The 27,761-nt window shown below is 51.9% G+C and overlaps 1 protein-coding gene across 1 annotated transcript; it reads right to left on the reverse strand.

The window, feature by feature from the left end:
- Slc26a9 (solute carrier family 26 member 9) lies at nucleotides 1–26,635 on the reverse strand. The gene is made up of 21 exons (XM_032915559.1): nucleotides 26,548–26,635; nucleotides 19,246–19,388; nucleotides 16,918–17,057; nucleotides 16,659–16,769; nucleotides 15,858–16,033; nucleotides 14,201–14,365; nucleotides 13,416–13,568; nucleotides 13,044–13,126; nucleotides 12,246–12,393; nucleotides 10,769–10,882; nucleotides 10,534–10,611; nucleotides 9,873–9,968; nucleotides 7,790–7,896; nucleotides 7,027–7,096; nucleotides 6,845–6,937; nucleotides 6,594–6,707; nucleotides 5,693–5,974; nucleotides 4,790–4,844; nucleotides 3,825–3,967; nucleotides 2,536–2,607; nucleotides 1–1,138 (listed from the first exon to the last, which is right to left on the reverse strand). The coding sequence occupies exons 2-21, from the start codon at nucleotides 19,368–19,370 to the stop codon at nucleotides 1,091–1,093; spliced, it is 2,373 nt and encodes a 790-aa protein (XP_032771450.1). The 5' UTR covers nucleotides 19,371–19,388; nucleotides 26,548–26,635; the 3' UTR covers nucleotides 1–1,090.
- Nucleotides 26,636–27,761: the final 1,126 nt, after the last annotated feature.

Genomic DNA, 27,761 nt, shown 5'->3' on the forward strand with positions numbered 1-27,761 from the left:
GAGTAAAAAGGTCAGGAGATTGTTAAGAATTCCATGTAGAGTGATATCCAGTCGGGAATAGTCTTTCACATCTATATCCAGTAGGGCTTTGAAGTTGGTACCTCAGGAGTTCACAGCTCTGGGGTACAGGCTGATAAGGGAGGGTTCAAATGACCAGCCCTTTCCAAGTGAAAACGGACATGGCAGATTTCCCAAGTGGAGGCAATATGGGCTCCGAGGTCAGGTGGACGGTCAGGGCCTAGGACCCACCAGTTTGCCTGGAGTTTACATTAGCAACCTATTACTCCTTCCATGTGTCCAGGAAAGAGGGTTTCTTAGAAGATTTTGTGCAGAATAGCTGCTGTTGTATCCGAGGATTCTGCCAATCTGTTCCCCAGAATGGGGCAGCCTCCAGGCGGGGAAGATTCAGAAGGTGAAATCAGCCCCCTGGTGGGCTGTCCTTGGAGAGGTAGTGCTGGTAATCTTGAGGGTTCTACTCACTGCCCAACTCAGAGTCTGAAGTGTGGACAGCAGTGGGGGCCTGGGCAGTCTTAGGGCAATGAGAGAGAAATGGGCACAAAGACAGAGACTCCTGGATTGTCGGCAGTACCGTGTCTTTGAGGCTAACAGTTAGTAGGGACAAAGTTTCAACATTCTAACCCCACTCATCCCTGTGACCCACGATATCCTGAAACCTTCTGAGGCCAAATCAATCAGGACACAGACCTGCATCCCAGCTCAGCACAGTGGTTCTCATCATTCTGTTCTTAGCTCACTCTTAAGGCTGGAAGTCAAGGTGTCCATCAGCTGCCGTGGGTGGGGCTTGTGCAGATGGGTGTGGCTTGCGTAGATGGGTGGAATGAGCTTATTGCCGGCCCAGGTTTGAGTGGGAAGAAGGAGGAGATGAGACGGCTTCACCAGAGTCTCATCCTTGTCAGGCCTCATCCAGCTTCAGAGGCTGAGATGGCTCTCTCTCCCAGGGAGAGAGGGAAAGGTGGGAAAGAGAACAGAGAGTTGAGAGAGGCTCTAGCTTCTTGACAGACATATTCTTCTCTCTTGGAAATCCCAGATGGCAGGCGCTCAGGAGAATGTACGGGAACCAAATGGGCGTTCACAGGGCAGTCAGGGTCTCTGTGTGAAACATGGTCCCGAACATCTCCTGCAGAGAACACAGGAAGGATGGGTGAGGGGAGAGAGATAGATCTGCTGGAGTTAGAGTACCACAACCAAGAGGTGATTCGTACCACAGGCCAGAATGAAGGAAGCACCCCGAGACTGTATTTGCAAGTGAGCAGGCTAGCATCAGACGTGAACTAGTTCTAGGTGATGGGAGAAAGTGCTAGAAGCATCTAATTGTGAATTGTGTCCCTCCTGACCATGCTATGTGGTCTTTGGTACTTTCTTCTCCAGTGTCAGCTCTACTTTTGAAGAATTAAGTAGCACCAGTGTCAAGACTAGAGAAGCTGTATTATTTCTATTCCATCTAGGTTTTAATTCTTCTTCTTAATGTGCTGGAGATTCCAAGAGAGCTCATAAATGAGCCTGTTAGCTCTCAGGTCTCTCTTGCTATCAGCACTCAGAGGACCATGGAACTCAAACCAGGAAAGAGAGGGAAGATACTATTTTAACAGACCTGAAGCTATATTTCTCTAAATGTAGTCACCTGCTTTCTTTAATTTGGGGACACTGGAATGGGGATAAATTTCACAAGCCCCACGAGAGCAGTAAGAGCTCATATTGCATGGCTTCTAGCTTTAAATGCTTATCCAGTTGCAATAATAACTCCCATGTGCCCCTAAGCTTCATCCGAGTCTCCCAGCATATAGTTTCTAAAGAACAGGGGCCTTTGCTCACTGCTGTATCCCCACCCACAACAGTGCCAGGCAAGCAGTAGGTGTTCCAAAAACACCTCATGAATTAATGGAAGGTGAATGCGCCTCCTGCCAGTCCCGTGGGGGACAGGTTTACCAAAATGCCTCTTATTTTACAGATAGTAACAACAGGCTCAGTGGTGTCACGCAGGCATCTACAATCACAGGCTTGGTACACCGCAGAGTTAAGAATAGATAGGGATTCTTAGCCGGGCATGGTGGCATGAGACTTTAATCTCAGCAGAAGCAGGTAGATCTCTGTGATTTGGAGGCCAGCATGGTCTACAAATTGAGTTCCAGGACAGCTAGGGCTACACAGAGAAACCCTGTCTCAAAGCAAACAAACAAACAAACAAACAAAAACAAACAAACGAACAACCCTCCCGCTCCAAAAGATAGCAATTCCTTAAGACTTGGTCTAGAGGGTCCCTCATTCTACAGGATACCCTCCCCTCCCCCCCCCTGTGTGTGTGTGTGTGTGTGTGTGTGTGTGTGTGTGTGTGTGTGTGTGTGTGTGTGTTGATGCTGAGAAGAGTCAAGATCCATTATTAAAAGACAGGCGTCACCTTGCCACCTCCAAGGTTACAGCTTTGAACTGGAGGAGACAGCAGCCAGCAAACACCTTTAGATAGAAGCGGGGTTTCTCTCTTCCCTCTCCTCACTCACCTTTTGCTCCTCTACTCACCTGTTCTAAGTCCCAGTAGCTGGGGCCATCTTCTTCTGAGTCATACAAGGAGAACTCAGTGTCCCCTGGAGCCTGAAGGGAAGGAAGTGGGTGTGGGATGAGCTCAGGTTTCTGACCATGAGTAGGTGCATAGCGGGGAAGGATGCAGGCTCCAGAGGACCCCATGTTTCCCCCTCGCCCGTTGTCTGGCCCTCCTCTGCCTGCCCCGTGATACAGCGCGGCTGTAGGCGGATGCCCACAGGGCCTGTTCCCACTGCGAGCATTCTAGGCCCACAGAGCCTGTTCCCACTGCGAGCGTTCTAGGCAAGGAGGTGCAGGTTGCTTGACTTTGGGATTCCTTTTCTTTGGAGTTCTGGAAAGGCAGGACAATCAAACCCCTTTGGCTGGTTTTCTTCTTCAGTGTACTGTTGTAAGGAGTATGCATGCATCGTGTGTGTGATTTATAATAGATAAATGGAGAATGTATGCAATATAAATTATTTAAACAAATATTAAAACAAGGGCGAGAGAGATGGCTGGGTGGGTAAAGACACTTGTCACCAAACTGAAGAACCCAAGTTTGGTCCCCAGGACCCACATGGTAGAAGGACATGGATAAACTGTCCTCTGGCCTCTGCATGGATGACATGATGAGTTTGTCTAGACACACACACACACACACACACACACACACACACACATTAAATAAATGCAAAACCAAAACCATTCATTGCATCTAAGCTGTAATAATTGGGTGTTATCAGTGTGATGGCAAATAATGAGGGCTCTTAAGAGTCCCTGTGGACAAGGCTCACAAACCAGAAAGCTCCCTAGTCTTCCAGTACCTGCAGGTGAAGGGGGGTTAAGTCAGACTCCTCAGCTTTTGGAAATTTTAGATAGAATTATTTGTGTCTTCCTCTTATCCCACTCACTGAGCTAGTAAATTAAATGCTGAGAGGCTGAGACAAAACTCAACTTCTCCATTCATCTTAGCTTGAAATTTCCAAGCCAGGGCACCCACCACCACTACCAAAAGAGTGAAGGCGGTGGCTGGCGAGACAGCATACATTAGTAGCAATCAATAAAATTAAATCTTTAGGTAAGATGCGTAATTATCACTTAATCCTGAACAGAAACAAGCCGAGTGTGGTAGGCAGTGGTTGACAGTGGCGTTGCATAGACAGGGACCCGAGATTCAAAAGGATGAGACGGCAGAACTGATGTTGGAACTTAAACCATCTCCAGATGTCTGTGTGTCCCCCTGTTTGTGAGAGCTGGAACCTAGGAGTCTTCAGGTGTGAAGACCTTACCCCTTGGAAGTTGTGGGCTGGGGCTTCTCTAGCATTTGCCTGGGCGAAGAGGACTGCATCGTGGATGCTGGGGAACACGTGATTGCGCTGTACACACCCATCTTCAAAGATGCCTCCGTGGCTGATGTCATTGTACACCTGGGCTGTAAGGAGGCAGGTAACAGGAAAGGGTGGATTGGAGTTGGTGGGAGGGGCTGGTGGGGAAGCTGACAATTGGCCCCTCAGTATCAGCTCTGGACAGCAGAGGGCAGTATGAGCTCGAACATGCTGAGCTCTCAATCCCGTGCAGAAGAAAGTGGTTGGATGTGAGGTGTTGCTTGTCAAGGAAAGGTTAACACTCTCCATGTGGACATGGCTGCCAATTCCAGCCCTCAAGGCTTAGACTTCCTTTTTCCTCCAACATGCGGCCGAGTCCTTGCTCTTATCACATTCTGGAGATGGTTTTTGGGGAGTGGTCATGGGGGTAACAGTTAGGGCTCATTATGTGGCCCTTGCAGAGCCCTGGTGGGTGGCGTCCGGATAATGTGTGCATCCTCTTCCTATTTCCCTTGTGTGTGCTTTGTGCACTTGGCACATGTGCAAATGCCATGAGTGTCCTTTGCTCTGAGGCCCATCAGTAAGGCTGCTTAAAGCACCCTTTGGAGACAAGCCTCTGCAAAGATAGGCTGTGTGGCTTTTCTGTGTTTATCTAGATCCATGAACCTTCTGATTTGGAAAGGATCCCAAGTTCAACCAGTCAGCCCCCTCGATTTACATGGCTGGACAGGAACCCCCAGATGGATAAAGTGACTTGGCTGGCTCGACTCAGGATACACACAAATTAGGGTGATCAGACCATAATTCTATCTACTCTCAATTACATGAACATACCCCACCCACGGGAAGCTTGCTCACTCTCCTGTCCCTGCTGTATCCCTTTCCAGCCTCTGGTCCCCTAAATGCCCACCCGGCCCCCACTTTCTTACCGTGGATGTTTACCAGGAAGATCTGGACTCCGATCTTCTCATAGGTGGAGCTTAGCTAGAGGAGTTGGGGAAGGGTGGGGAAGGAAATGGGAGAAGAGAAAGGAAAGGAATGTTCTGAGTGGGTCTTGAAAGTGACTCACGAAACGCACTTCAGAGGGGAAGCCAAACAGACAAGCAATTCTGAGGGCTCTGGCAGCCACAGGCATGAGTGGCAGAGAGCACCCTGGGTCTCTCTGGAGTGTTGGCCCAGGGCCTCTCTGAAAAGTGGGGCGGAAATGGGGCTTTGTCAGCGTGGCAGACACTTAACGTTACCACGGCCTGCTTTAAGGGCCAGCTCTCTGCTTTCAGTGCTCAGAACCAAGGTTCAACGAGGGAAGCTTTCACTGAAGGTCTCCACCTCACCGTCCAGCCTAGAGAAGTCAGCTGAGCTCAGCGCTAGGGAGGGGCCTTTGCTGTCCCTGGCTGGCAGTGACATCAGCTGGTCCATGCTTTGTGTCCCTCTGCTCTCCTGGGTTGCCTCCATCTTGGCCTCTCTGAGGCTTGCTGTAACCTGGCATTGGTTGTATTCTCGGCATCCCCAGGCTGCCTGTTTGGCCTATGTGCTAGCACACTGGTATTACGGTTTCTTCTCTCCTGGCTTCACTGGTGAGCGTGGGCAGCAGAACCAAGGGCCAAACTGGCCTCACTCAGAGGACCCGAGGTGTGTTCTGGGACTGATAACGAGAACTCAGGATGGTCTTGGTGGGTGGATTGAAGCTCAGAGAGCTCACTCCAATGCATCGGTGCTCTCAACTTGCCCTGAAGAGTATGTCCACCCTGTTTGCACTGGGACAAGGAGTCCCTAGGGTCTGGAACCTCCTTCAGTTAGTCCATACACCTTCCTCCCACCCTATGGGGACTCACCTTGGCTAGAGCTTTGATGCCCATCAGGTCCACAAAGCTGACTCCACTCATGTCAAGGATGAGAGTGTGGAAGGTAACGAAGGGTGGCACGCTGGCCAGAGCATCACTAGCCTCCCTGGGGGACTGAGTGGAGGCGGGCAGCTCGGATGCGGCAGCTGCGGAGGAGTCTGGACTGAAGGTGATGTAGGATATGTGAGCGTCGGCCGCAGGAGCTTGGTTGTTGTTGGGGTCCGTGGAGGCAGCGCTTTCAAAGTCCTGTTGGAGTTCCTGTAGCGAGACCGTCTGCGGGTGGAAAGGGGGGGGCAGTTAGGACTGTGGCCCTGAACCCCAAGCAGAGGAAGGAGGGCAGCATCTCAGCTTGATGGTGAATACAGGCTTCTCCTAAAGTTCCTTCCTTTGGGAGGCCTGCAGGCTTGTCTCTCCCAACCCAAGTGAGAAGAGCCTTCTAGAGAAGACTGAAGCCTTGGCTAGGAAATTCACCTCTGGAGATGGGGTGCAATGGTTACCTGGGAGCTGGTAGCCTTCCCCTTGGAAAGTGACCATCGTTGCTCCCATAAATGCTCCCAGCAAGTGCTCCCAGCCAGTGTTCCCAGCAAGTGTTCCCAGCAAGTGCTCCCAGCAAGTGCTCCCAGCAAGTGCTCCCAGCAAGTACTCCCAGCAAGTGCTCCAAGCAAGTGCTCCCATAAGTGCTCCCAGTAAGCGCTCCCAGTAAGCGCTCCCATAAGTGCTCCCAGTAAGTACTCCCAGTAAGCGCTCCCAGTAAGTGCTCCCAGTAAGTACTCCCATAAGTGCTCCCAGTAAGTGCTCCCAGAGACTTCCTGCCTCCCTCTCAAGGTGCTGCAGGCTGGGAGCCAGGGTCAGGATAAGAATGGGCGTGAAACTGGTCCAGGCCTCAGTTCACCTTGGTTTTCATGAAGAGGGACTTTCTCTGCTGTGTGGGCATCGCTGTCCTCTTCTCCTGCTTCCGGAGATATTTCTGCTTGGCGAGTAATACTTTCTGGGGGTCCATACCTGTCTGTGGGGAGAGGGCCAACAGCATTCTCGACCTGTACCTTTGTGGGATGGCCTGCCCTTGGCTCCTAGCCCCTTCCTGCTTCCATCTTCCGGTCACTCTCTCTTCAGCCCATCTGGTCATCAAGGATGGAGCCTTACCTTGGCAATGACTTTTTGCCTGAAGATCTCTGAGTTGGCAAAGTAGAGAGGGGAGCAGTAAGTGACAATCTTAACTCCCTCAATTTCCTGGACCTGTGACAGGGAGACTGAGCTCAGGTCACAGATAGGTCTCGGGGAGGGGGACAGAGGAAGGAGGGAGGGTCTAAACTTGGATTACGTACCCTGTTGTAGGTCTTGGGGTTCACGTAGATGTCTGTGTCCATGACCTGGGCTAGCGTGGAGCCATTTCGACTACAGGAAGAAGAGGAGGGAGGGGGGTAAGGATCAAAGATGGATCGAGGACGGGAAAAGCAGCCGGGATTCCTGATCTTATGTTGGCTTGTTATTCTTTCTGCCTTGGGGACCTGTGCCTAGTGGTCTGTGGCTGGTCTATCACTGGGTGTATCTTGAAGTGGCCCCCAGACTGGGATTCAGGGGGCCCACTGAAAGAAGGTATGTAGGCGAGAAACCAGTAAATCCTTGGTTCTGAGTTTACAAGAAGAAAGACAAGGTTTCTCCCACACCACCCTAACCTCCTCTGTGGTGGCCTCGCCTGCGCTGATGGCTTCTTTGGAGGAAAAGCACAGAGCCCATCCTCTGACCTAGTTCCCCAGGGTAGGGTCCCATTTGGGCTGAGGATCTCACAGTGTTTCTGGAGGGGTGGTGGCTCTCACACGTTCTTCCTTGTCTACTCCTCCTCATCCCCAGTCCTCTGAAACCATGCTGGATTGCTCTGAGGTTTCAGGGTACAGAAATTAGGTAGCTTAGTCTATGCCTACTGGCCTGGCTGGGCTATGTGCTTCTGAGGTCTGGCAGCATGTCCCTGTGCTGGGCCCAGAGGGCAGAAAGTACAGTGTGCTATGCTAAGTCTCGGCATGGGAGTCCCCTTGCAGTCTGTTCCAGCAACCCCATACTGTGCCTGGGCGGGACGAGGTTGTCACTTACAACTGGGTCTGGAAGATCACAACCAGGATGGAGAAGGCCACACCCACTGCAACGCCATAGGGCAGGCTCAGGAAGAAGGAGGAGAGGAAGCTCACCACCCAGACGCACTGTGAGGAGAGAGATGTCAAAGGCAGCCTGGGGAGAAACACTGCCTCTTTCAGGAAGTCTTCTGGGATTAGCCAAGGTCCTAGTCAGCCTGCCCAACTCAGATCTCTTCCGTTCTTGCTTCACTTTTGCAATGAGTCACGTCCCGGTGCTTTGGTTTGTTTACCTGTTTCTCTTACAAGTGCAGCTCATGACCTTCCCCCCTCCTCCCCAGAGCCAGGGATTGGATACAGGGCCTCATGTACTAGGCAAGTACCCTACCGTTGAGCTCCACCCCCCACCCTCACCCCACTCCTTGGTCTAGTTTTAAAAATAGAAATCTAGCCTTCTATTTCTGTAGAATACAGAAGTGTGGGCATGAGTGGAGTAGGAAGAGTGTGCCCCTGCTTCGGGCACACCCAGGTTCAAAGCTGGGCTCTGAACTGTGTAGCCGGGTCCACACAAGAGAAAATGAAGCCCACTCTGCAGGAAAACGGGGGTGTCAGAGAGTCATTGGTCCTAGCCTTGCAGTGTGTTATGGATGCAAGCTCTCTTCCTGTCTAACAGTGAGGTGTCCATGCTTTGGTGAGAACTCAGCTCCTGAACAGAAAGCAGGTCTCCCGGTTGGGTGCATTCTCCCCTAAGGGCCTTCGGGGGGGGGTCTGAATGGCTTTAAAGCTGAGGTTCTCAACCTTCCAAGTCTGCAACTCTTTAATATATGTTGTGATGACCCCCCAGCCATAAAACTATTGTTTTGCTACTTTAAAGCTGTAATCTGTTTACCGACATCATCTGCTGTATAATGCATGGTGATGATACATATGGTAACATCATAATGTAAATATCTGACATGTGGGATATCTAATATGTGACCCCTGTGAAAGGATTATTCAATTCCCAACAGGGGTCAGGACCCACAGGTTGAGAACTGCTGTTAAAGGAGTCAGTCTCTGTTGGGAGTTTCTGTAGAAGCTCAGTGAAGATCAAGTCACATGACATCGTGTGGCTACAAGGGACTATGGCCAAAGCCAAGAGACGGGTGCCATGTGGTAAAAGCAGATCGTTGGGCTGGGAATTAGAACATTTAGTTTCTCCCTGTCTCCCCTACTCACTGGGAATCCCCCAAAGGGACCACACATTTCCTGACTTTAAAGACTTCCTTCCCTGTATGGTGCAGGCAAGCCTCTGCCTTCTAGAAGCAGGACAGCCCAGAAGTCTGGAGCCCAGCATCAGGTTTCCGGCTAGACTCTGACACCTGCTCCTTCCACCGCCTCTGACCGTGGTGTTCACTGAACCATTCTGAGCCTCCATTTTTGTCATCCTCAACCGGGCTTAGTGAGTCTCGTGTCTGGGCTGTGGTGGGTGGGCTTAGGTGGACATGAGACAGCACTGTCAATACGGGAGCGTTTATCGGTACTGCCTGTGAAGGCACAGCTGCAGTGTGAAGTCACACTTGCAGGATGTTTACGTAGCATGGCGCTTTCCCATTGTGATTCACTTAACCCTCAGAGCCAATGTGCAACAAGTTCATCCCACAAACAGATGGGGAAGTAGAACCCTCGAGAAGCCTAGAAACTGCCTCAGGATCCTGGTCTTCTGCTTAATGTTCTAATTAATGTTCTAAGCTTTTCTTTCTCCTTCACAGAAGAAAAATCTTCTGTAATTGGGGGGGGGCACAGTAAATTAGAAAAGTAATAGATACTAAGTTTCATTGATTATGTGTGTGACCCACACCACACGCAGTTCGCTAGTATGAGCCCTTCTTCTGCATAAGCCATCCCAAAGTTGAGAGGGCACGCGTCTACTTCGGAAGTACAGAGGCTGAGGTTCAGGGAGGTGAAGGAATTTGCTATCGGCTACCGGGCCAGGGAGTGGTTGAACCAAGAGTGTCTCTCTCCTCAGTTTCTCAAGCCCTGGGGACTGGGGAGCAGCAGACAAAAGGGCTCTGTGTCAGGCCAGAGCTGCAGGTTACAGGAAGGCAGGGGCACCACACACTTACGCAGTCCAGCTTACTCTTCCTCCAGAGGTAGTAGGGGTCAGTGAGTTGCTTCAGGGAGTTCTTGAGGTTGACAGCGATCAGGGCACCTAGCACAGCCTGGAGAAGTAGAACATTGCTTGGTGTCATTTGAGGTATCCCCTTCATCCTGGCCTTCCTACACATGTCTGACCCTGGAGTCAGGCAGGACAAGGCCTTTTCCTCCAAACTCCTCCTCAGTCTCAGGATTGAGAATGTGGCCTCTTGAGCCATATACTTCATTCTGGGCCCAGTTTTACATTTCCCCCTCTTCCTGTACCCCTGAATGGCTCATACCTTAACATCATTGTGAGAGGCTCTGAGGGGACCCTGAAGTACCAGATAACCTTGCCCTCTATTCTCCAGCCTGGAGGTAAAACTCCCAGAAAGCCAGAGGTTGACATTAGTCAGATACAGTAAAATCAATCCTACACAGCAGCTGTCTCACTGACAAGTCAGCCAGCCAGCCTCAGTCTCCCTCACCTGTACAATGGGGGAATAAGGCTTGTATCATTTACCTTGTAGGGTAACAGACACCAAATGTGAGAGTGATGGCCAACCAAGTGTTACTCCCACTCATAGAAATTATTTTGCTGCAGGCTGTCACTGCCCCCCCCTCACCTCCTGCTCTCGGTTGGGCTCTTACCTTGGGGAGAGGGTACAGATAGGATCCCAGGACCAACATGGTGATCATCACCACCAGAGACACACATAAGCTTGCCACCTAGTCAGGGAGAAAGAGCTGGGAGTGAGTGGGTTTGGGGGTCTTGTGACTTGGCTGTTTCCCAGCTGGATTGGAAGCTAACTGGTTAAGGATGGCATACCCGGCACCCGGACCTCTCAGGGACACTCCTACCCCAGGCCTCTGAGACAAGGCTCACCTGGGACTTCCCTCCAGCCCCGTCCACAGCCAGTGTGACAGAGAGAGCGCAGCAAATGACATGGATCTTGAAAAAGGAGCCGAAGAAGTTGCTACAGCCCAGGGCAATCATCTCCTGTGTGAGAAGGGCCAGGGGCCTGTGGTTAGGAAGTGACCATGATGCTGTAGAACCACACGCTAGCCCTCAGAAAGGTTAGAGAGCCCCAGGGCTGGGGAGATGGTTCAGCAGGTAAAATGCTTGCTGCATGGGCATGAGGACCTGGGGTTCAAACCTCCAGCTCCCATTTTAAAAATTAAAATGTGTAACCCCAGTGCTGAGGGAGGCAGAGACGGGAGGATTCCCAGAGCTTACGGGCTACGTAATGTAGCCAGTCAGTGAGCTCTAGTTTCAATGAGAGACTCTGTCTGCCCAGCTCAAAGGTTAGGAAATGATATGGGAAGGCTTAGATGGTAACCTCTGGCCTCCATAGGTAGCACACTCATATATGTATATGAATGCATAGCATGTGCATATGCATGTGCATGCACATGAACATGTCCACTTCCCCCCAAGGCTCCCCACACACGAAAGAAAAGAAAGTTAAAAATAAGACGTCAATCTCTTTGGTCTAGTCCCCTAACCCTTACTGCTTCACATCACAACAAGGGGTCCCAAGACATCTTCCTCTGCCCTTTGTGAGAGACTGGGTGTAGGATGTACAGGGGAAGGCAGGCACAAGATAGAACGAGGCCTGTCATTGGACGAGAAGGAAGGATGGGCGGGAGAAAAGTTTGAGGGAAGAGGAGGAGACAGGAGTGGAAGGAGACGGGAGAAGGAGAAGGAGAAGGAGAAGGAGAAGGAGAAGGAGAAGGAGAAGGAGAAGGAGAAGGAGAAGGAGAAGGAGAAGGAGAAGAGGCTGCTGAGAGAACTTGGAGGCGGATGTTAAGATTCCACTCTGTACCTTTACAGGTTGTAATGAATGTGCTTAAGGGATGTGTACAGGACTTTGTGTGTCTAGGTGGGCAATTATATCTTATCAGTTGGATCAGAGGTTGTGTGTTGTGTGTTCTTTCTTGTGGCGAATTAACTTTAAGAGAGTATGTGGTGGCTGGGTGGGTGGTAAGCACCCATGGAATTGAGATGTATGTTTCTGGGAACTAGATGGGTAGAGAGATTGTTGCCAGGCTCAGAGAGAAGCCATCGGCAGTGTGATATGGGATGGAGCAAAGTGTGTGAGAGGCTTTGCTGACTGAGATGAAGGTATCTACCAGATATCTTGGGGCACTGCGGTACCAGACCTAGTGTGTGTGTGTGTGGGGGGGGGGTAAAAGACAGTTTAATTTTTTTATAATATTACAACAACAGCTGGGGTGTAACCCAGAGCCTCCTATATGCTAGGCAAGGACCACTGAGCCATACCCCCAGCCTCCTTAGCTGTCATTAATAGGATTCTGTGGGGCCCATACCCCCGAGCCCTGCCGGGGGCAGCTGGAGGTACCTGGTTAGAATCGACGTCATAGCCATGCTTGTTGGCCAGGGTCCGGCCCATAGCCAGATTGATAACATAGCCCACTATTGCCAGGGAGAAGGCTGTGCCCACCATGTCCTTCCACTGCGAAACCATCGGTGCCACTGGAGTGGGAAACCTGCCAAGGATCCAAAAGAGGCAGGGCCCAGGGGTGTGAGAAGGAGGGTAGCTGAACTCCCTCCATATGCCAGGGTCTTACATGTATGGCTTGTTCCACGCAGGCCCTATCGCTGTTGTTTTTTAAAAGAGGGAGCCAGGGCTTAAGAGCCTTAACTTCTCCAGGTTGATAAGCCGGCAGCTGGGAGGGCTTCATTGTGCCCAGATTCTGAACTCCTTGTACACACTAGTTTTTAGGCCCATAGGCCTCTAGTGCCGTGAGATTTTGCCTCCTCCCTCCCCTCTTCCTGCTCTGCGGGGTGAGCTTTGCCCTGGTCTTCCTGGGTCCAACATAGGTGCTTAAAGAATTAGTTGATCTTAGTGGCTACCTTTTTGCATGGATAAAGACTGTGCATTAGAGCAAAATGGAAAGCCAGCGATGGGTGAACCAGAGAGAGACTTGTTTGACTGTATTCAATATACGGAACTTATGGGGCTGGGGAGGTCACCTCCCTGAAAACCGACTTTCCATAAAATGCTCAGTATGGCCTGGTCGTGTGGCTTTTCTGAGTTGGGGCCACGTAGTTTCTAACGAACATTAGAGCTGCCCATTTCCTCCCTGACTCTGGTGGAGATCAGGGCGCGGTTGACTGTCGAGTGATCTGGACTCACCCGTGTCGGATCTCCCCCACAATCTGCATGTGATATTTTTTCGGCATCTTGCAGCTCCCAGAGATAGCTGTTGCAACTACCACCTGTAAACCCCAAAGTGGAGAATGGATACTGACTCTTGGTTGGGGTTAGGTCGGGATCTTTCTTAAATCTTTTCCCAGATCCCACTGTCTTGCCTCCTTAGGGGAGCGTGCGTACAAGACCACCCCAGGGGTCACACAGTGGCCACAGAACACATTCACATGCGACTTCTGGTCCCGCTGGCTGTCAGCGGAGTGGGTGGAGGGATGGACAAGGGCTCCTTTGCTCACAGCCCCCCCCCCCCACATCCTGAGCCTCAAAACCCCATCCCCAGGCAGGCAGGATGCTCACCACGATCATCTCTGTAGGGATGGGGAAGTGGATCTTGTGCATGTACCGAGCGTTGAGCTCCTTCACCAGCACCAGGAAGACGCCGCTGACCAGGGCAAAGACGAGCGAGGCGATGTTGGTGTGGGGGAGGTTTTTGCAAATGTCAATGAAGGTCTAGGGGAGAGAGCATCACAAGCTCTCATCCTTTCTTCCCATATTGCCCTGCCCTTGGGTGCCTGGCCCAGGGGAGAGATGCCGCTGGAGACACACAAAGGCAGAACACAACCCTGGTTGTGAATACCATCCCATCTCCAACTACCCTCTCCCACAGGGTGCACCAGGAGCGAATGCTAAGATAGCATACTTTCTTATATTTATTTGTGTGTGTGTGTGTGTGTGTGTGTGTGTGTGTGTGTGTGTGTGTGTGTAAGTGTATGGCACATGTGTGCAGGTGCCTGTGGAACAGAAGAGTGCCAGATCACCTAGAGCTACAGTTACAGGGGGTTATGGTCTCTGATGTGGGAGCTGGGGTCTTGAAGATGATGCATTTTCTCTTTCTTATCAAGAGTTTAAACTAAAAAAGAAGGGCTTCCCAGGTAAAGGGCATCCCAGGCACTGGAATGGGGGTCTCCTTTTCTGCAGGGATTGACCACAGAGAGCCCCGGTGAGTACACGAGGATTTGTTAGACCCCCTCTCCCACATGGAGAACCCATTGGGATCCTCTCTACTCAATGGCCCAGCCAACTATCAGGATGTGAACTCTGCTCCCACCCTGCCCCTCTCTGGAGGGTGTTTCTAGACTCACAAAGACAATGGAGCCGGGGCCTGTGTAGGAGGGGATGGTCAGACCAAAGATGTATTTGAGCACAGAGATGAGAATCTGCAGGCCAGCTGCTGTCATGAAGCCCCGGATAAAGGATTCCGAGAGGTAGATGGCAACGAAGCCAAACTGCATGAAGCCCAAGGCCATCTGGAAGGAAGCAGATAGTCCACGGTGGGGCGCCTGTCCCAATGCTTGCCTGACACACAGCCCAGCCTGGAGTCTCACGCAGCTCAGAGACAGGAGGGACTCAGGGAAAAGAGGCGGCTGTAACCTTTCCCTGCCACTCACTATGACCTGGGTGCCTGCCACCGGACCTAGGGCCCGTCAGTACGTAGTCTCTCTGTCGTTTCGCCAAATTGGCTTCAGTTCCCTCATCTTAAAATAAACGTGGTCCTCCTCCGCTGCCACCTGTTGCCCAACCGAAAACTCAAGAGTCACACCGCCTCTCCTCCCACACGCAGCTCACCACAAGTTGGTGCTCTTGGCAAAATGTTTCTTCCTCCCACTCCCATCTCCTTCTCCATGGCCACCACTCTGTCCCTCCCGCCAGGGCCTCTGCAGAATCCCTGTCTTACTTAGGTCTACCTACCCACCACCATGTTTCTGGAGCTGATAGGAGCCAAGTTACTTCCTAAGGGAAGCTGCTGACTTTATTACTGGGCCCCTGCCTGCCTTTCTAACTTCCTCTGATCCCCTGCCCTTGACCCACACCAAACTCCTTGCTGTCCCCTTCCTGGTCAGGCTGCAGTGTCTTGGGCCTCCGTGCTCTTGGTTGCTGTCCCCTCCGCCCGGTGCAGCCTTTGTGCCTGTTCATTTAGGCTCCGGTAAACTCCTGCTCATCCCTGCTCTCTCGGGGAAACTGCTCCTTCCTTTTGGAGGACTTTCCTAGGTTCCCATAGCCTCTCGTTCTTGGCTCTGCTGGGCCTCTTATCTTGCCCTAGCACACAAATTTATCTATTGACAAGGTCACTTCCTCTGTCCCGCTTGGAGCCACTTGTGAGCTGGGCCTCTTTTCTTTTCTTTTTTTTTTTTTTTAAACTTATCTTTGTATCCTTAGGGTTTAGCTCAATTCCTGGTAGAGCAAAGCCACCAGGAAACATTAGGTGAGTGATGAGCGAATGACAGGTCTCTCAGGAGTGGCTGTGGACTTGCACACTGCCATGCTACATTTTTTTTTCATCAACACCAGAGGAACCCCTTGTAGTTCTGGTTAGATGGGCAGTTTATGCAGTGCACGTGGGGCTGGGACTGAGAGAGAGGAGGCTGGAGGGGCAGGAGGGATGGTGGCAGAAATCAGAGTTTCTCTAAGGGGCATTTGAAAGGTTCTAGGCAGACTTTATGCTCTAGATAGGTTTGGGGGGTGTGGGGGTGGGGGAGACTTTAAGTTATTTTTAAAGTCCTTTTTGGCCCTAGGATAGGGAGGACAGCCAAGTTCTTTTTTTTTTTTTTTTTTTTTTTTTGGTTTTTTTTTTCCGAGCTGGGGACCGAACCAGGGCCTTCGCTAGGCAAGCGCCTACCACTGAGCTAAATCCCCAACGACAGCCAACTTTTAACTGCACACTGTGTGGTTCGAGGTATCGTTAAGGTGGTCTGCCACCTTCTGAGGTGCAGTCACTGGTAGGGTGGCTATGAGGCTCACCTGGATGACAGCAGTCAAGCAGGCCAGTGTCGCAGACACATGCAGCCTTTCTGCCTCCATGGCCACTGTGTCCACATAGGTCTCATTGGTGGTGGCGTTGAAGATCTGGAATTTCGACTCTGGGGCCAGCTGCAGACAGATGTTACCCACCAGGATGCTGATAACGGCAAAGGTACCTGTGGTGCCCCACCCGGCCAGCAAAAGTCAGAAGTTTGCAACGTGCCCATGGAAACGATCAAGGGGTCCAGCCCAGGAACACGTGCCAGCCCTTTTGAATGACTCTCCACATTGGTCTCTTGCCAGCATGACTCTCTACCAGCAGTCATCTCTAAGCTGCCACAGACACTTCCCCAGATCACATACATCCTTGTTAACATTATCTCATTGGACGCCAACTCCAAGTGCAAGCTCAGCAGAGCCTGCACCGGAAACCAGCCCCGTGGCCAGCTTCCTTTGCTCCATCTCACTTGCCACCAGACAACTCCAAATATCCCGGTAGCAGCCTGCGGAGAGCAGCCATTTCTCGAATCTGTTTGGGCTGCATAGCCTATGGAATATCTTGTTCGATACCACTTTGCCCTCCTTCCTGAGAGAGAGACGGATCGGGCTGTGCTGGGAGCTCACAGGGGCGTAGTGATTTCTCCAAGGTCATGGAGGACCTAGGACGGATGCGGCAACCATTCTCTCAGGTTGGATTAGCATCAATTCCGAGAGAACGAAGGTGGGAACTGAGCCTCCTTTACCACACCCTGAGTCTTTGGGGTCCAAGTCATTGCGCTTGTCAGAGGGGAGAGACCTTACCTGGCACCATCTGGTGTATACCCCCTAAGAAGAAGTAGGTCAGGAGGGGGAAGAAGGAGGAGTAGAGACCGTTGACGGCAGGAAGGTTAGCCAGCAACGCGAATGCCATGCCTGCGGGAGGCAAAGAGAGAGTGAGGCTTAGCTCAGGAGAGCATCTGGTTCACAGGGGTGGGGGTGTTCACAGAATGGGGCGAGGGGGGGTAAATGGGGGTAGAACAGGAAGGAGTAGCCTGTTGGGCCTGGCTGAGGGTACTCTCACCTTGTGGCACCTGGATGCACCCCCCACTGAGTCCACCCAGCAAGTCAGGGATGATGTAGTCTTTGATCTTGTACTTGGGGAGCCAGGAGAGCACAGGCAACAGTCCAAACACAATGGCTTTGAGCTTGGCTGAGGAGCACCTGCAGGAGAAGAGGGCAGGTTGCAGAGAGAGAGCGTGCCATGCTGTGCACACTAACATTCCTGTCATTTGGTTCACCCGGTATCCTGAGCGCACATCCCGAACTGCAGGATGTTGAGGAGGGAGAGCTGCGCTTTAAACTGGAGAGCCCAGCAACACACCGTGGGCATCACTGTTGGCTCTCCAAGCGGGAATCTGCACGAGGCTTGGCTGCAAACTGTTGATTTTATGGTAGCTCAGCCTTCTTGAGGTGTCCTTTTCTCTTTAAACTTCTTTTAAAAAAGGCAAAGTCGGTTGTCCCCCTGAGGTGCACTCGGCCAACCTGGTTTCCTCTACCTATGGTGAGTCTAGCACGGGCGTCACCCCTGGCAAAGCATCAGAGTGAAAAGATGGGAGAGCCGTTCCTTGGCCAGCAGGGTAAGGAGTATCGATCTCTTCTCTGTTTGTGGAACACCCTGAGATCCTCTCATGGAAATGCACGAGTAGCCGGAACAAGGGCTTACAAACCCAAGGGTGACAGGCAGTGGATTGATGACTTGGGGTGGGGGTTGCTTTCTTCTCCCAGGTGAGGGAAGGCAAATGTTCTGGGTCCCTCCGGTGACTCACGGTCTGATTAGGCTTCCTTCCCTGCCCCGCACCGATCTTTTCTCTTTGCTATTGCTCAACAGTAGTTTCCCTGACACCGGGGCCCTGGATGTCACCCAAGACTGAAACCAACACAGACAATGCTTTGTATCCTGGGAAGTATAGGCAGATTTTTTTTTTTCCTCCCTGTTCCGATTAAATATTCTGTAGAATGGCTTCCGCGGTAGGCCCTGTCCGCTCAGCCTCTTCTGTGGCTCGTGGTGCTTCCTGCAGCCGAGACGTGGCGACTAGCTTGATGTATCCAGAAAGCCCTGTGTTGGGAGGTAACAGTCCTGCAGGTACTCCATCCGGTTGGCTTGTGGCAGAGAAAACTGGACTCACCGGTAGACAGTTGGCTGGGAAAGGGATACAACTCACATGCCCAGCCTTATCGTACCTCTGCCATATGTCAGGGAAAGCAACCTGAAGTCTGAAGGAGGTGCTGGAAAGAAATGCCAGACAACTTATACAGAAGCCTCAGAGGGTCAGGCCAGAGTTGGAGGGAGGGATTAGCTCTCTAGGCATTCATTCATTCATTCATTCAACCAGTATTTATTAGAGCGCTGTCCGTGTGTAAGACGCTGTTCAAGGCTCTTGTGCCAGTGTCATGGGAACTGTTAGTTTCTGCCTCTCTGCAGTTTTAATCATCCCCAATCTTCAGGAATACGTCAGGATCCTCCATCCCTCCAGCAGGCAAACAACCTAAATGTTATCTCATAGGACACAAAGACGCGCTGAGCCCATCTGTCTGGGGAGCGTAGTTTTGGAGACAGGCTCAGACACTGGCCGCATAGTTCTTGAGTGTCCCTGAGCAGAGGTGGAGCCTCCCAGGAGAGGCAGGGCTAAACTAGGATTTTTAGTAAAGACTTCAGTGGGTGATTCCCCCGGCCTCAACCAGTTCCACCTGTGGCTCCACTCTAGCTACTGCCGGTGACCTCAATCCAAGTAACTGAATCAGCTGTTTCCCCAAGGGAGCGAGGGAACATGAGGTTTGCCAGAAGTCTGGAGAGGGGGGAGAGGGAGGGAGAGGACGGAGCCGGTGGCCCAGGCTTCTGAGGAATGAGTGTGGGCCACTGTGTACAGACACTTCCTTTGGCTGGTGGATTGCACAACCCGCCACCAGAGTCCAGAGACCTGAGAATGGGAAGACCCTGAAGGCTGGTGAGGTCCCTTTCAGTACAGCCTAGGAATTTAGGGCCTCCTCTAGGAATTCTTTGAACCAGATAGAAGGGCCATGCAAGAGGGGGTGAGGCATGGGAAGATGGTGGCTCAGGTACCCTTTGATACACAAGGAATGGGGCGTCACATGCCCATCTCCACTCCACGTTGCAGCACACCCATCTACAGGTCCTTTGAGGACCCAAGAGAGGTGTGGGAGGACTAGGACTTCAGGAACACCCTACAACCCTCTGAAACAGCTAGTAGTTCTTGTTCCCCTCTCCATCCTCCCTAAGGGTCTCAGAGTACGATTATGAGCTTGCAGGCTCTAATCTCCAGGGTTCAGAATCTCCCCTCCCCCAGGGCTTTCCTAACCCTCTGGGGACTGGTCCAGGAGGCCACATTACCTGAAGGTGTTGCGAAGTTTCTCTCCCACCGGGTAGGCGCGGTCCTTCTTCTCAAACTCATCATCGAAGAGGGAGAGGGAGTACGCAGCTCTGTCTACCACGTAGCGGGGCCTGGTCTGGCTCATGTCTGGGACATTGACAAGCTTTGGGAGAAGCAGAGTGTGGATAGGTGAGGCGCATCCCTTCTCAGTGCCGGCTGGGGCCTTCTCTCTCTGGTCCTCACTGCAACAGAGATTTATTCTAGTCTTCCCGCCCCTATCCGGCAAGGTGCCTCCCTTCCTCTGTCAAGTCTTTCCGCCAGACTCACTTCTTTCGGAGGCCTTCCTCCTCAGGCACTGATGATACACACACTCGCCCTGGCTGTTTTGCTTGGCACCCAGCACGTGGCTGGCACTCCACACCTGTGACATCACTGTCACTCCCGCTGAACACCAGGCAGAGAGAAGGTGGGAGTACAAGGACAAAAGTCACAGCTGGTTTCCAATACGAGAATCCTATTCCCCTCAGCCCAGGATGGCTCTGCAGACTGCTTCTTGCCCCAGGCTTCCATTTCCCCTGCCAGAAGGGTTCATATCATTCAGCCTGTTAGCTTGGAACGCATGGGACAACAGCCTGCCTAGAGGCAGGGGGATGGCCAACGTCACCTCAGGAGGACCTCTGTTGGATAAGACTGTCTGCCTACAACTCCACCAACAGGTTTCCCCGGGAAGGACAATGATGCGCTTGGGGAAGTCTGGATGGTCGGCTTTGCTCGCTCTCCCACAGCTTCCTGTGCCTAGCCTCTTCCCCACCCTTGTGTACGGCTGCTTCTCTCCTCCTCACTCTTTGCGCAACCTCACTGATGTTCCAGGAGCTGAGCAGGGCAGAGCTCGGTGCCAGGTCCCTTGGGGCCCAGAGGAGTTCCCTGTGAGAATTGTTAAAGCTGTGTGGAGGCCCTGAGGGGAGGAGGTAGATGTGATGGTTTGAGGGAGGTCCCCACTGGAGAGGTCCTCAGGGGACCTGGGGTGGCTGTAACCACAAAAGCTTTGAAGATAGAATTGAAGGTGTACAATCCCAGAGGGACCCACCCTGCCAGGCTTGCTAGGTGAAGGCCTCAGGGAGTGGGTTAGTGTGTTTGCCTTTTTGGAAGAGAACACTAGAAAGGGCTGAAAATCCTGAGACCTGAGACTGGCTCTGGCTGTGTTGGAAATGTGGAAGGAAGGGGCGGTATTGCGTCTCTGAGCCGCCAATTCCTCCATCAGCACAGCGGGGTGGGCTCCTTACCTCACAGGGACGTAAGTGTGACAGCCAAGATGGGGGGAAATAAAAAAAAAAAAAAAAAAGCAAAAGGAAAAGAAAGTCAACAACCTGAGTGTCTTGGTTAAGGACGTTGTGTTGGGTTGCAGTGGACTGGCATAGCCAACCCTTTGGTCTGCAGACAAAGAAAGCCTTCCTTCAGAATGGCAGGTTGGACTGTTAGTGAAACCCCAGGATGATACCCACCAGAGGGTGGATGGGTGGATGAACCTACCCGCAGAGCTCCTGCCCAGCTCCTTGCCTGGTATTTAGCACCTAGCAAATGCTTGTTGAGTCAATCAACCAATAGAGTTTTGGAGGAGACCTGGGCAGAAATGAGTAAGGGCCATGGTATGTGAGACTTGGAGTGGGAGAAACTCGAAGTAGCTTCAAGAAAACAGCCTGAGCTTTAGAGGCAGAGTGACCTGGGTTCATAGGTGCAGTTTCTTCATCCCATAAGTGGGGATAATAACAGCCCCGACAGTTGTTGTGAGGATTAAGTGAGCTCGTGTGTGACGCTCTGGTTCCCTAGGTTCCCAGCAGGTGGCAATGCCAGTGATTATTATTAAGATGGGAGGATGCTTTCTTCCTTATGGGAGATAATTCTCCAGCATCCAGTCGTCATGCTCCACGGAGCGGCATGGTTTCATCTTCCTCCCAACCTCCCTGGGGTCTGCCGCGGGCTGGCTTCTACCTGGCTTGCTTGGCAGGCTCACTGGGAGGGTGGGTGAGAAGTCTGATGCCTCAGAGACTAACCCATAGTGCTAGGATGCTTGCAGTATGAGGAGTGGGTCCCAGGCCACTGAACGGACCAAAAGAACTGGCCAGATATTTCACGATGAGCTGAGCCACTTAGAAGAGTGGGAGGAGATCTTGCTCCTGTGCCAGCCAGTAGGAGGGGGTGGGCTGAAGGCTACCTGTTCTACTAGCATACTTTTAGGCTGGGATATCCCATGCTACTATTCCAGATCCCCTATTAACTTTCCCGTTTGCTCTTCCTTTCCTGCCCACTTGTCTCCACCCCCTGGGCTCCACATTTAGTTTGTTCACCAATTCTATTGCTGCTTCTGCCTGTCCCCCCCATCCCTCCCCCCCCCCGCTGTCCATTGACTTTGCCCTGCCCCCACCCTCCAGGTCTCACTTCACTCAAGCAACATTCTGAACTGATTTCTTGGCCACCAGCTCTCCTCTTCCACAGGGCACTCAAGTCCTACTCAGAAACCCTGGTTGTCACTTCCAGGAGGACCAAGCCCAGGCTCCTCTCCTCTCTTTGGCCTTGTGTTAGATGATCCAGTTGGCTGGTCCGTCTGCCCCATACAGGCAGGTCGTTCACCCCAAACAGGCTTGGGTCTCTCTCTAAAATTCCTCCTCACCCCAGGCGCTCTGACTCATTGCTGCTTGTCCTTGAGACCTGCTTGAATTCCTCCCCCACCCCCATTCAGAAACCTTTCCCACTAGCCCTGCCTTGGGTGACTACTCTTCCCCTCAGTTCTCCTGCATGGCTACTCTGGCCTAGGTACGGTGGTTGGCTTCAGTCATTCCTGGCTGCTTGTCCAGGAAAGGGAGGGAGGAGAGGGGCAGGGGTGTGAGCCCTTTAGAAGGTTCTAGATGGGTGACTCAGCATGGTCTCTCTGGGCAAGGCTTCCTTGCAGCCTGAACTCTGGGAGTCCCCAGTGACACAGGCTAAAAGGAGGAAAAAGTCCCTCTGCTTTTGGTAACCCCAACCTGCCGCTTTCCGGTACAGCTCCTTTCCTATTCCAGGACCGGGGCGGTGCAGGAACCAGGGTTTTTTCACAAACCTGTTTATAATAAGGAGAAGCCAGCAACTGGTTGAAGTCAGGAAGTTCTGGCTAGAAGGGGACTTGTTGACTGTGCTGGCCCAATCCTTTTATTTTGTGAATGAAGAAACTGAGTCACGAAGACTATGAACTAGGCCTCTGACAACTACTCTAATGCTTATGAAGGAAGGGTCTACTGGACTCCCAAGGACAATACTGACCACTGCGGTGGAGTTCCCTTCATGGCGGGAATTGGGTCTTTAACACTGACTTTCTGATAAGCTCTGATTAGACAAGACCTCTGGGTATTGTTTCTTCTCTTGAGGACTCTGCCTGTGTTCTCCCTCCAACCCTGGCCTCAGCTTGTCTAGCACGGTGGCACACCAAGTTGCGAGTGAAGGCTTATGGGCATCTCTGGCTCCTGAAGAAGAGGTACTTTCCTCATACTTTCTGTTTTCAGGAAGAGGTGGGCATAGCAGGGATGGTCCTTTAATCTCAGCCAACCCTTCAGGCATTGGAGCAGTGGCATAAGGGGAAAGGGTGTGCTATCATGGTGGGGAAACCTCAACCTTGAGGGGTTCTCAGAGCACTAAGAGAGTCTTCCAATATGGGGAGGTGAGAGAGGAACCAGAAGGCTGGAGGGATGGCTTCAGGGTTAAGAGCAGTTGCAGAGGACTGGGACTCAATTCTCAGCATCCACATGATGGCTTACACCCATCCCTAACTCTAGTTTCAGGGAATCTGACAGCCTCTTCTCCCTCTGTAAGCAACACACGCGCGCACACACATGGTATACATACATACATACATTCATGCAAACCCCTCATACACATAAAATAAAATTTAAAACTCTAAAATAACAACAACAAAAAGGGAGCAAGACAGTCAGAGAGGTACAGGGATGAGATGAGTTGATCTCTAGTTAAACACATAGCCCTGGTGGGCCAAGTGTTCTGTAGTCATCATTGAGCCCCACCCTATGACAGTGTTAGCCCCTCCACTTGGATGGACTTCAGGTGTCGTGTGACAATACTGAGGAACAGAAAGGTGACTCTCATTGTGGAGAAAAGAGGAAGGACTTCCTGAAGAGCTAGAGGTGGGCTTTTAGGACTTAAGGGGGTTGGAGAGAGGGTGAGGGAGAGAAGGAGATAGAGATAGAGAGAGACAGAGACAGAGACACACAGAGAGATAGAGACAGAGAGAGACATAAAGAGAGACAGAGAGAGACAGAGAGACAGACAGAGAGACAGAGAGGGAGAGGAGAGAGAGAAAGACAGAGACACAGAGACACACACAGAGAGACAGAGAGACAGAGGGAGAGGGAGAGAGAGACAGAAAGAGAGACAGAGAGAGACAGAGACACAGAGACAGAGACACACACAGAGGGAGACAGAGAGACAGACAGAGAGAGGGAGAGGGAGAGAGATAAAGACAGACACAGAGACAAGAGACACAGAGACACAGAGACACAGAGAGACAGAGAGACAGAGGGAGAGGGAGGGGGAGAGACAGAGAGAGGGAGAGGGAGAGAGAGAAAGACAGAGACTCAGAGACACACAGAGAGAGACAGAGAGGGAGAGAGACAGAGAGGGAGAGAGACAGAGAGGGAGAGAGAGACAGAGAGGGAGATGGAGAGAAAGAGAGAGAGGGAGAGAGAGATAGAGATAGAGAGAGACAGAGAGACAGAGAGAGACAGAGGGAGAGGGAGAGATGGAAAGGGAGAGACAGAGATGTGGTTGCACAGACAATTTCTAACCTAGTCCAGGAAGGAATAAGGTCAGACTGGTGCTATAGGAATCTAGGGATCTTGTACAGCTGAGGAGTCAGAGAAAGGGAGAAAGTGACAGATGATCACCCCCTTAAATGAGCCCCACGAAGGAAAGCTCACTGGGTCTCCTCCCTATGCCTAACTAGATCCGTGGATCCCTTTAGAACGCTTGTTTAGGGGTGTGCTTATTGTGATGCCCAAGGGAATGAAGAGTGGGGTGCCAGGCCCAGGGAAGCAATCAATCCATGCCATTATTATTTTATTACCGTCTGTCTGGAAGACTCCCTTTCTAGCACTGCTGGCTTAGGCAGCTCTCTTCTTCTCCTGGCCTCCCCTTTCCTATTTATTCCTACGCTCCAGTCACAGGCCCTCACACTCCAGATGTGCGAGTCCTTTTTGTAGGAGGAGAGACGTTGGGGAACAGAAAGGTGAGCACCTACCCCTGGATTTCTGTCACATCTGGAGGTGACCCTGTCATTGTAGCTCAGAGTGACTTCCTCCTAAGCCCTGGCTGGGGGAAGGGTGCCACAGAGTTATTCCTTGACACACCTTGCCAGACACTGGAGGAGACCTAGCCTGGCAGATTCCTGATCACAGGACTCTACCTGTCTGATGGCTATGTTCTAGGGAGAGGAAAGGTCACCTTGAGGTCCCCTTGGCTCCAAGGGCTTGCCCTTTGCCTTCCTCAAGTATCCCAAGAAAGGCAGCCTCTGTCTGGCGAGAGTGGGGATATAAGCTGGTGACAGGAGAGAAGGTTGGGGGCCTGGCTGGAGATCAAGTGCCTTGAAATGCTCTGGCTTTGAATTGTCATGTGTTTCTGCTGCAAATCTGTAGTCCCCTTCTAGCCCCCAGGCTGATGTCCTCCTCTCTGCTGTAAAGGAGAATGTACCCAAGGCAAATGTTGACTCTCTGGCTGTTCTGAGACTACATCCTTTGAAGGGGACTCCTGGTTAGGTGGGACACTCGAATCTCCATACCTTATCTCCAGGCCCACTCACCCAGCTGCTTTCCCTGTTGAGAACAGAGGAACTGGAACTAAGTTCCAGCAGGGGGTGTAAGGTGAGATGCTGAACAGTGCCTAACAGTGAGACCTGCACGAGGTCACAAGGTCCCTGGAAGGACATGGAATAAGATTCTTAGAAGTTCCTGAAGAGACCAGTGAATTCAAGAATATAGTCAAACCCCAGGTAGCACCGAGTGAAGTCTGAGCTCCCCTAGAGGATTATATCTTTCAGGTCACGACCACATCACACTCCATAATTTGCCTGTGTCTAGCTGGTCTCCATTCCTTTAGCAGGCCTCTAAAGGTAATTTTGTATAGTTTGAGACACTCTCACTAAATACAGATTATATGTCACTCTGCCGGAAGCCCCTGAGTACTAAGGGATAAAGGCTCAGGCTTTGCTTCAGGATTTCCCAGAGTGAGACTCAGGGCAGGACAGACTCCCCCGGAGGGGCCAGTATGTACTGGTCTTCACGTTGCCCAAGCAGGATCTGGCTAGGTTCCGAGAGCCTGCGAGGGGCTGCAGGGGCTCTGGGAGAGGATCATCTTTGAGTAAAAACACTTAGGGAGACATTCCTCTCCCAGTCTGCCCTATTTCAGAGTGGGGACGGCTTTGCTACTTTAAGGGGCACATCCTTAAAGCTGGTCTCTTTCAGCCTCTCTCTCAGAACATGCTTAAGCCCGACTGAGTAGTTGGTGTTGGGATGATAAAAGATTTGCCTGGCCCAGCCTGGAGAGCCTCTGGGCTAATTTCCAGAAGTAAAGACACTGTCCAAGGATGCCCTGGGACCTCTTAGAACTGTGGGCTGGGAGGTTCAGGATCTGGGCGCCTGCGAGTCTGCCTCCTCACCACCGTACTGGCCCAGACCCTTCTGATGCTCTAGGCGCCCGCCGGATGGAGCCTGTTCTTCCCTTGCCTTCTGCTCCTTATCTTTCTCTCCAGCTACCTCTTTCAGCCTCATGGAAGCAACAGGGACCAAATAAGAGTCCACAGAGCTCATGCAGAGTACCCTGAACTAGACAAAATGAATGAGGGAAGAAAAGGGTCTAGAGACAGAGGACAGGGACACAGCCACTTGGAGATGCATCGAGAGCTCTCTGCTTCCAGGACTTGAAAAGAAGTGGAGAGTGCAGGTAGCTGCTTCAGAGACCCAGGTGGCATGGGAAGGTCCAGGTTTCTTTTCCTGGAAGGCCTTGTTTTGCCCGATCCTGACTGGACGTCCCTGAGCTCCTCCAACACAGAGTCCATTCTGTGTATTCTTCCAGCGAAACTCACCCTAGCAGCAGAGGTCTTTACGGTGGGCTCCACATAGGGCAGGGACTGGAGGGCTGCACATGGTTCATGTCCTTCCCATTTGTACTCAGGTTCTTCACCCCCCACCACCCTGTCGTCATCTCTCTTCTGGAGGTACCCCTGGGGCCTGCCCTTCTCTGGATAACCCCCAGCCCTTGGGTGGGTTGGGCTGGGTGGGGCTTACCTCTGGGTGAGCAGAGCCGGCTGGGCAGGGCTGCAGGTGTGTCTGGGCAGCGGGCAGCAGAGAGGTGTTCCTGAGGTGTGTGAAAGGGCTCTGCTCAAATAATCCAGGGAGGCGTTTATAAATAACTTCACCTCAGGGCCTCGGGTGAGCCCCGGCTTCTGATTGGCTCGGAGGGGAAGTGGTTTTGAACACTACACCAGAGCTAAGCCTAAGGAGATAGGAAAAGGAGATAAGGGGGAAAGGTCCCAAATGAACAGCCCTTTTTTTGTTTTACCTGGGGAGCAGGGCTGTTTGATGGGAGCTTGGCACTTCCTAAATCCACCAGAAGACAATAGGTCACATTCAGCGGGGCCACTACCTCACAGACTCCCCCAAGGTAGTCAGCAGAGGAGGGGCAGCAGGCAGATTCTTCTCTGAGCCTGCTGTCCTGCTACTTATGGGGCTGGGGGTCAAGCCACACAGCCTCTTGGACAATGGACACCATTGAAGCTACCTGAGGGGTTGGGCTCTGTGGCTTCTTGCTTTGAAGGTTGGGGATCTAAAGGTGGGGGACAGTGGACCTCTGAGCACCCTGTGAAAGGGCATGGATGGTGCCTAGAAGCCCCGAGGGCCTTGAAATACTTGTAGCTGAAGTGGAGACGGGGTTTCCAGCTCTGTCCCCCACCTTAAATCATTGTGAAATCTGTCTCTGTGCAGGGCATGCTGTGGTCAGAACCATCAGAAATGCCATGGGGCTCAGAAACACCATCGTAAAGAAGCTTAAAAAACTGGACCTACAGCGGATTTAGGAAAGGTGTTCTGGAAGCCAGCAACTCTCTGTACCATCCCTTCTGGGAACCAATGTAGCAGAGCCAATGGCCGTGCTTAGGCCTCCCAGATGCCTTTTGGGGGCAGAGCCGTGGGTCCCATGGCCACAGGTGCAGTGGGAAACCTCTGAAAGCAGTGTGGGACCCCACCAAGTGAGAGCCCCTCCCTGATTCCAGGCAGCTTTTTTTCCCCCAAGGCATTATGTGTTAGATTGTCTTAGCCCTGAGTCATCCTTCCATCTCTTTAAGATAAAAACAGAAGCTCTGAAGTATGATGGAGTCAATAAAGGGGTGTTTCAGCAAAGCAGTGTTGGAGGTACCTCCGGGGAGGTGAAATGAAGTTGCTTGGTACACGTTAGGGGCTCAGCAAATACCTGTTGAATCAATGAAAGAAAGAATTGTCTGTAA

The sequence above is a fragment of the Rattus rattus genome, chromosome 10 (assembly GCF_011064425.1).
Source record: "Rattus rattus isolate New Zealand chromosome 10, Rrattus_CSIRO_v1, whole genome shotgun sequence".
Taxonomy (NCBI): Eukaryota; Metazoa; Chordata; class Mammalia; order Rodentia; family Muridae; genus Rattus; species Rattus rattus.

Coding starts and splice junctions, on each gene's coding strand:
- Slc26a9 (XM_032915559.1), bottom strand. CDS start 19,370: ATGAGCCAGACCAGGCCCCGCTACGTGGTAGACAGAGCTGCGTACTCC. Junction 13,569..14,200: donor GCCCCGGCTCCATTGTCTTT/GTGAGTCTAGAA, acceptor TCTCTCCCCTAG/ACCTTCATTGACATTTGCAA. Junction 2,608..3,824: donor CAGCCCACAACTTCCAAGGG/GTAAGGTCTTCA, acceptor CCTTCCCTTCAG/GCTCCAGGGGACACTGAGTT.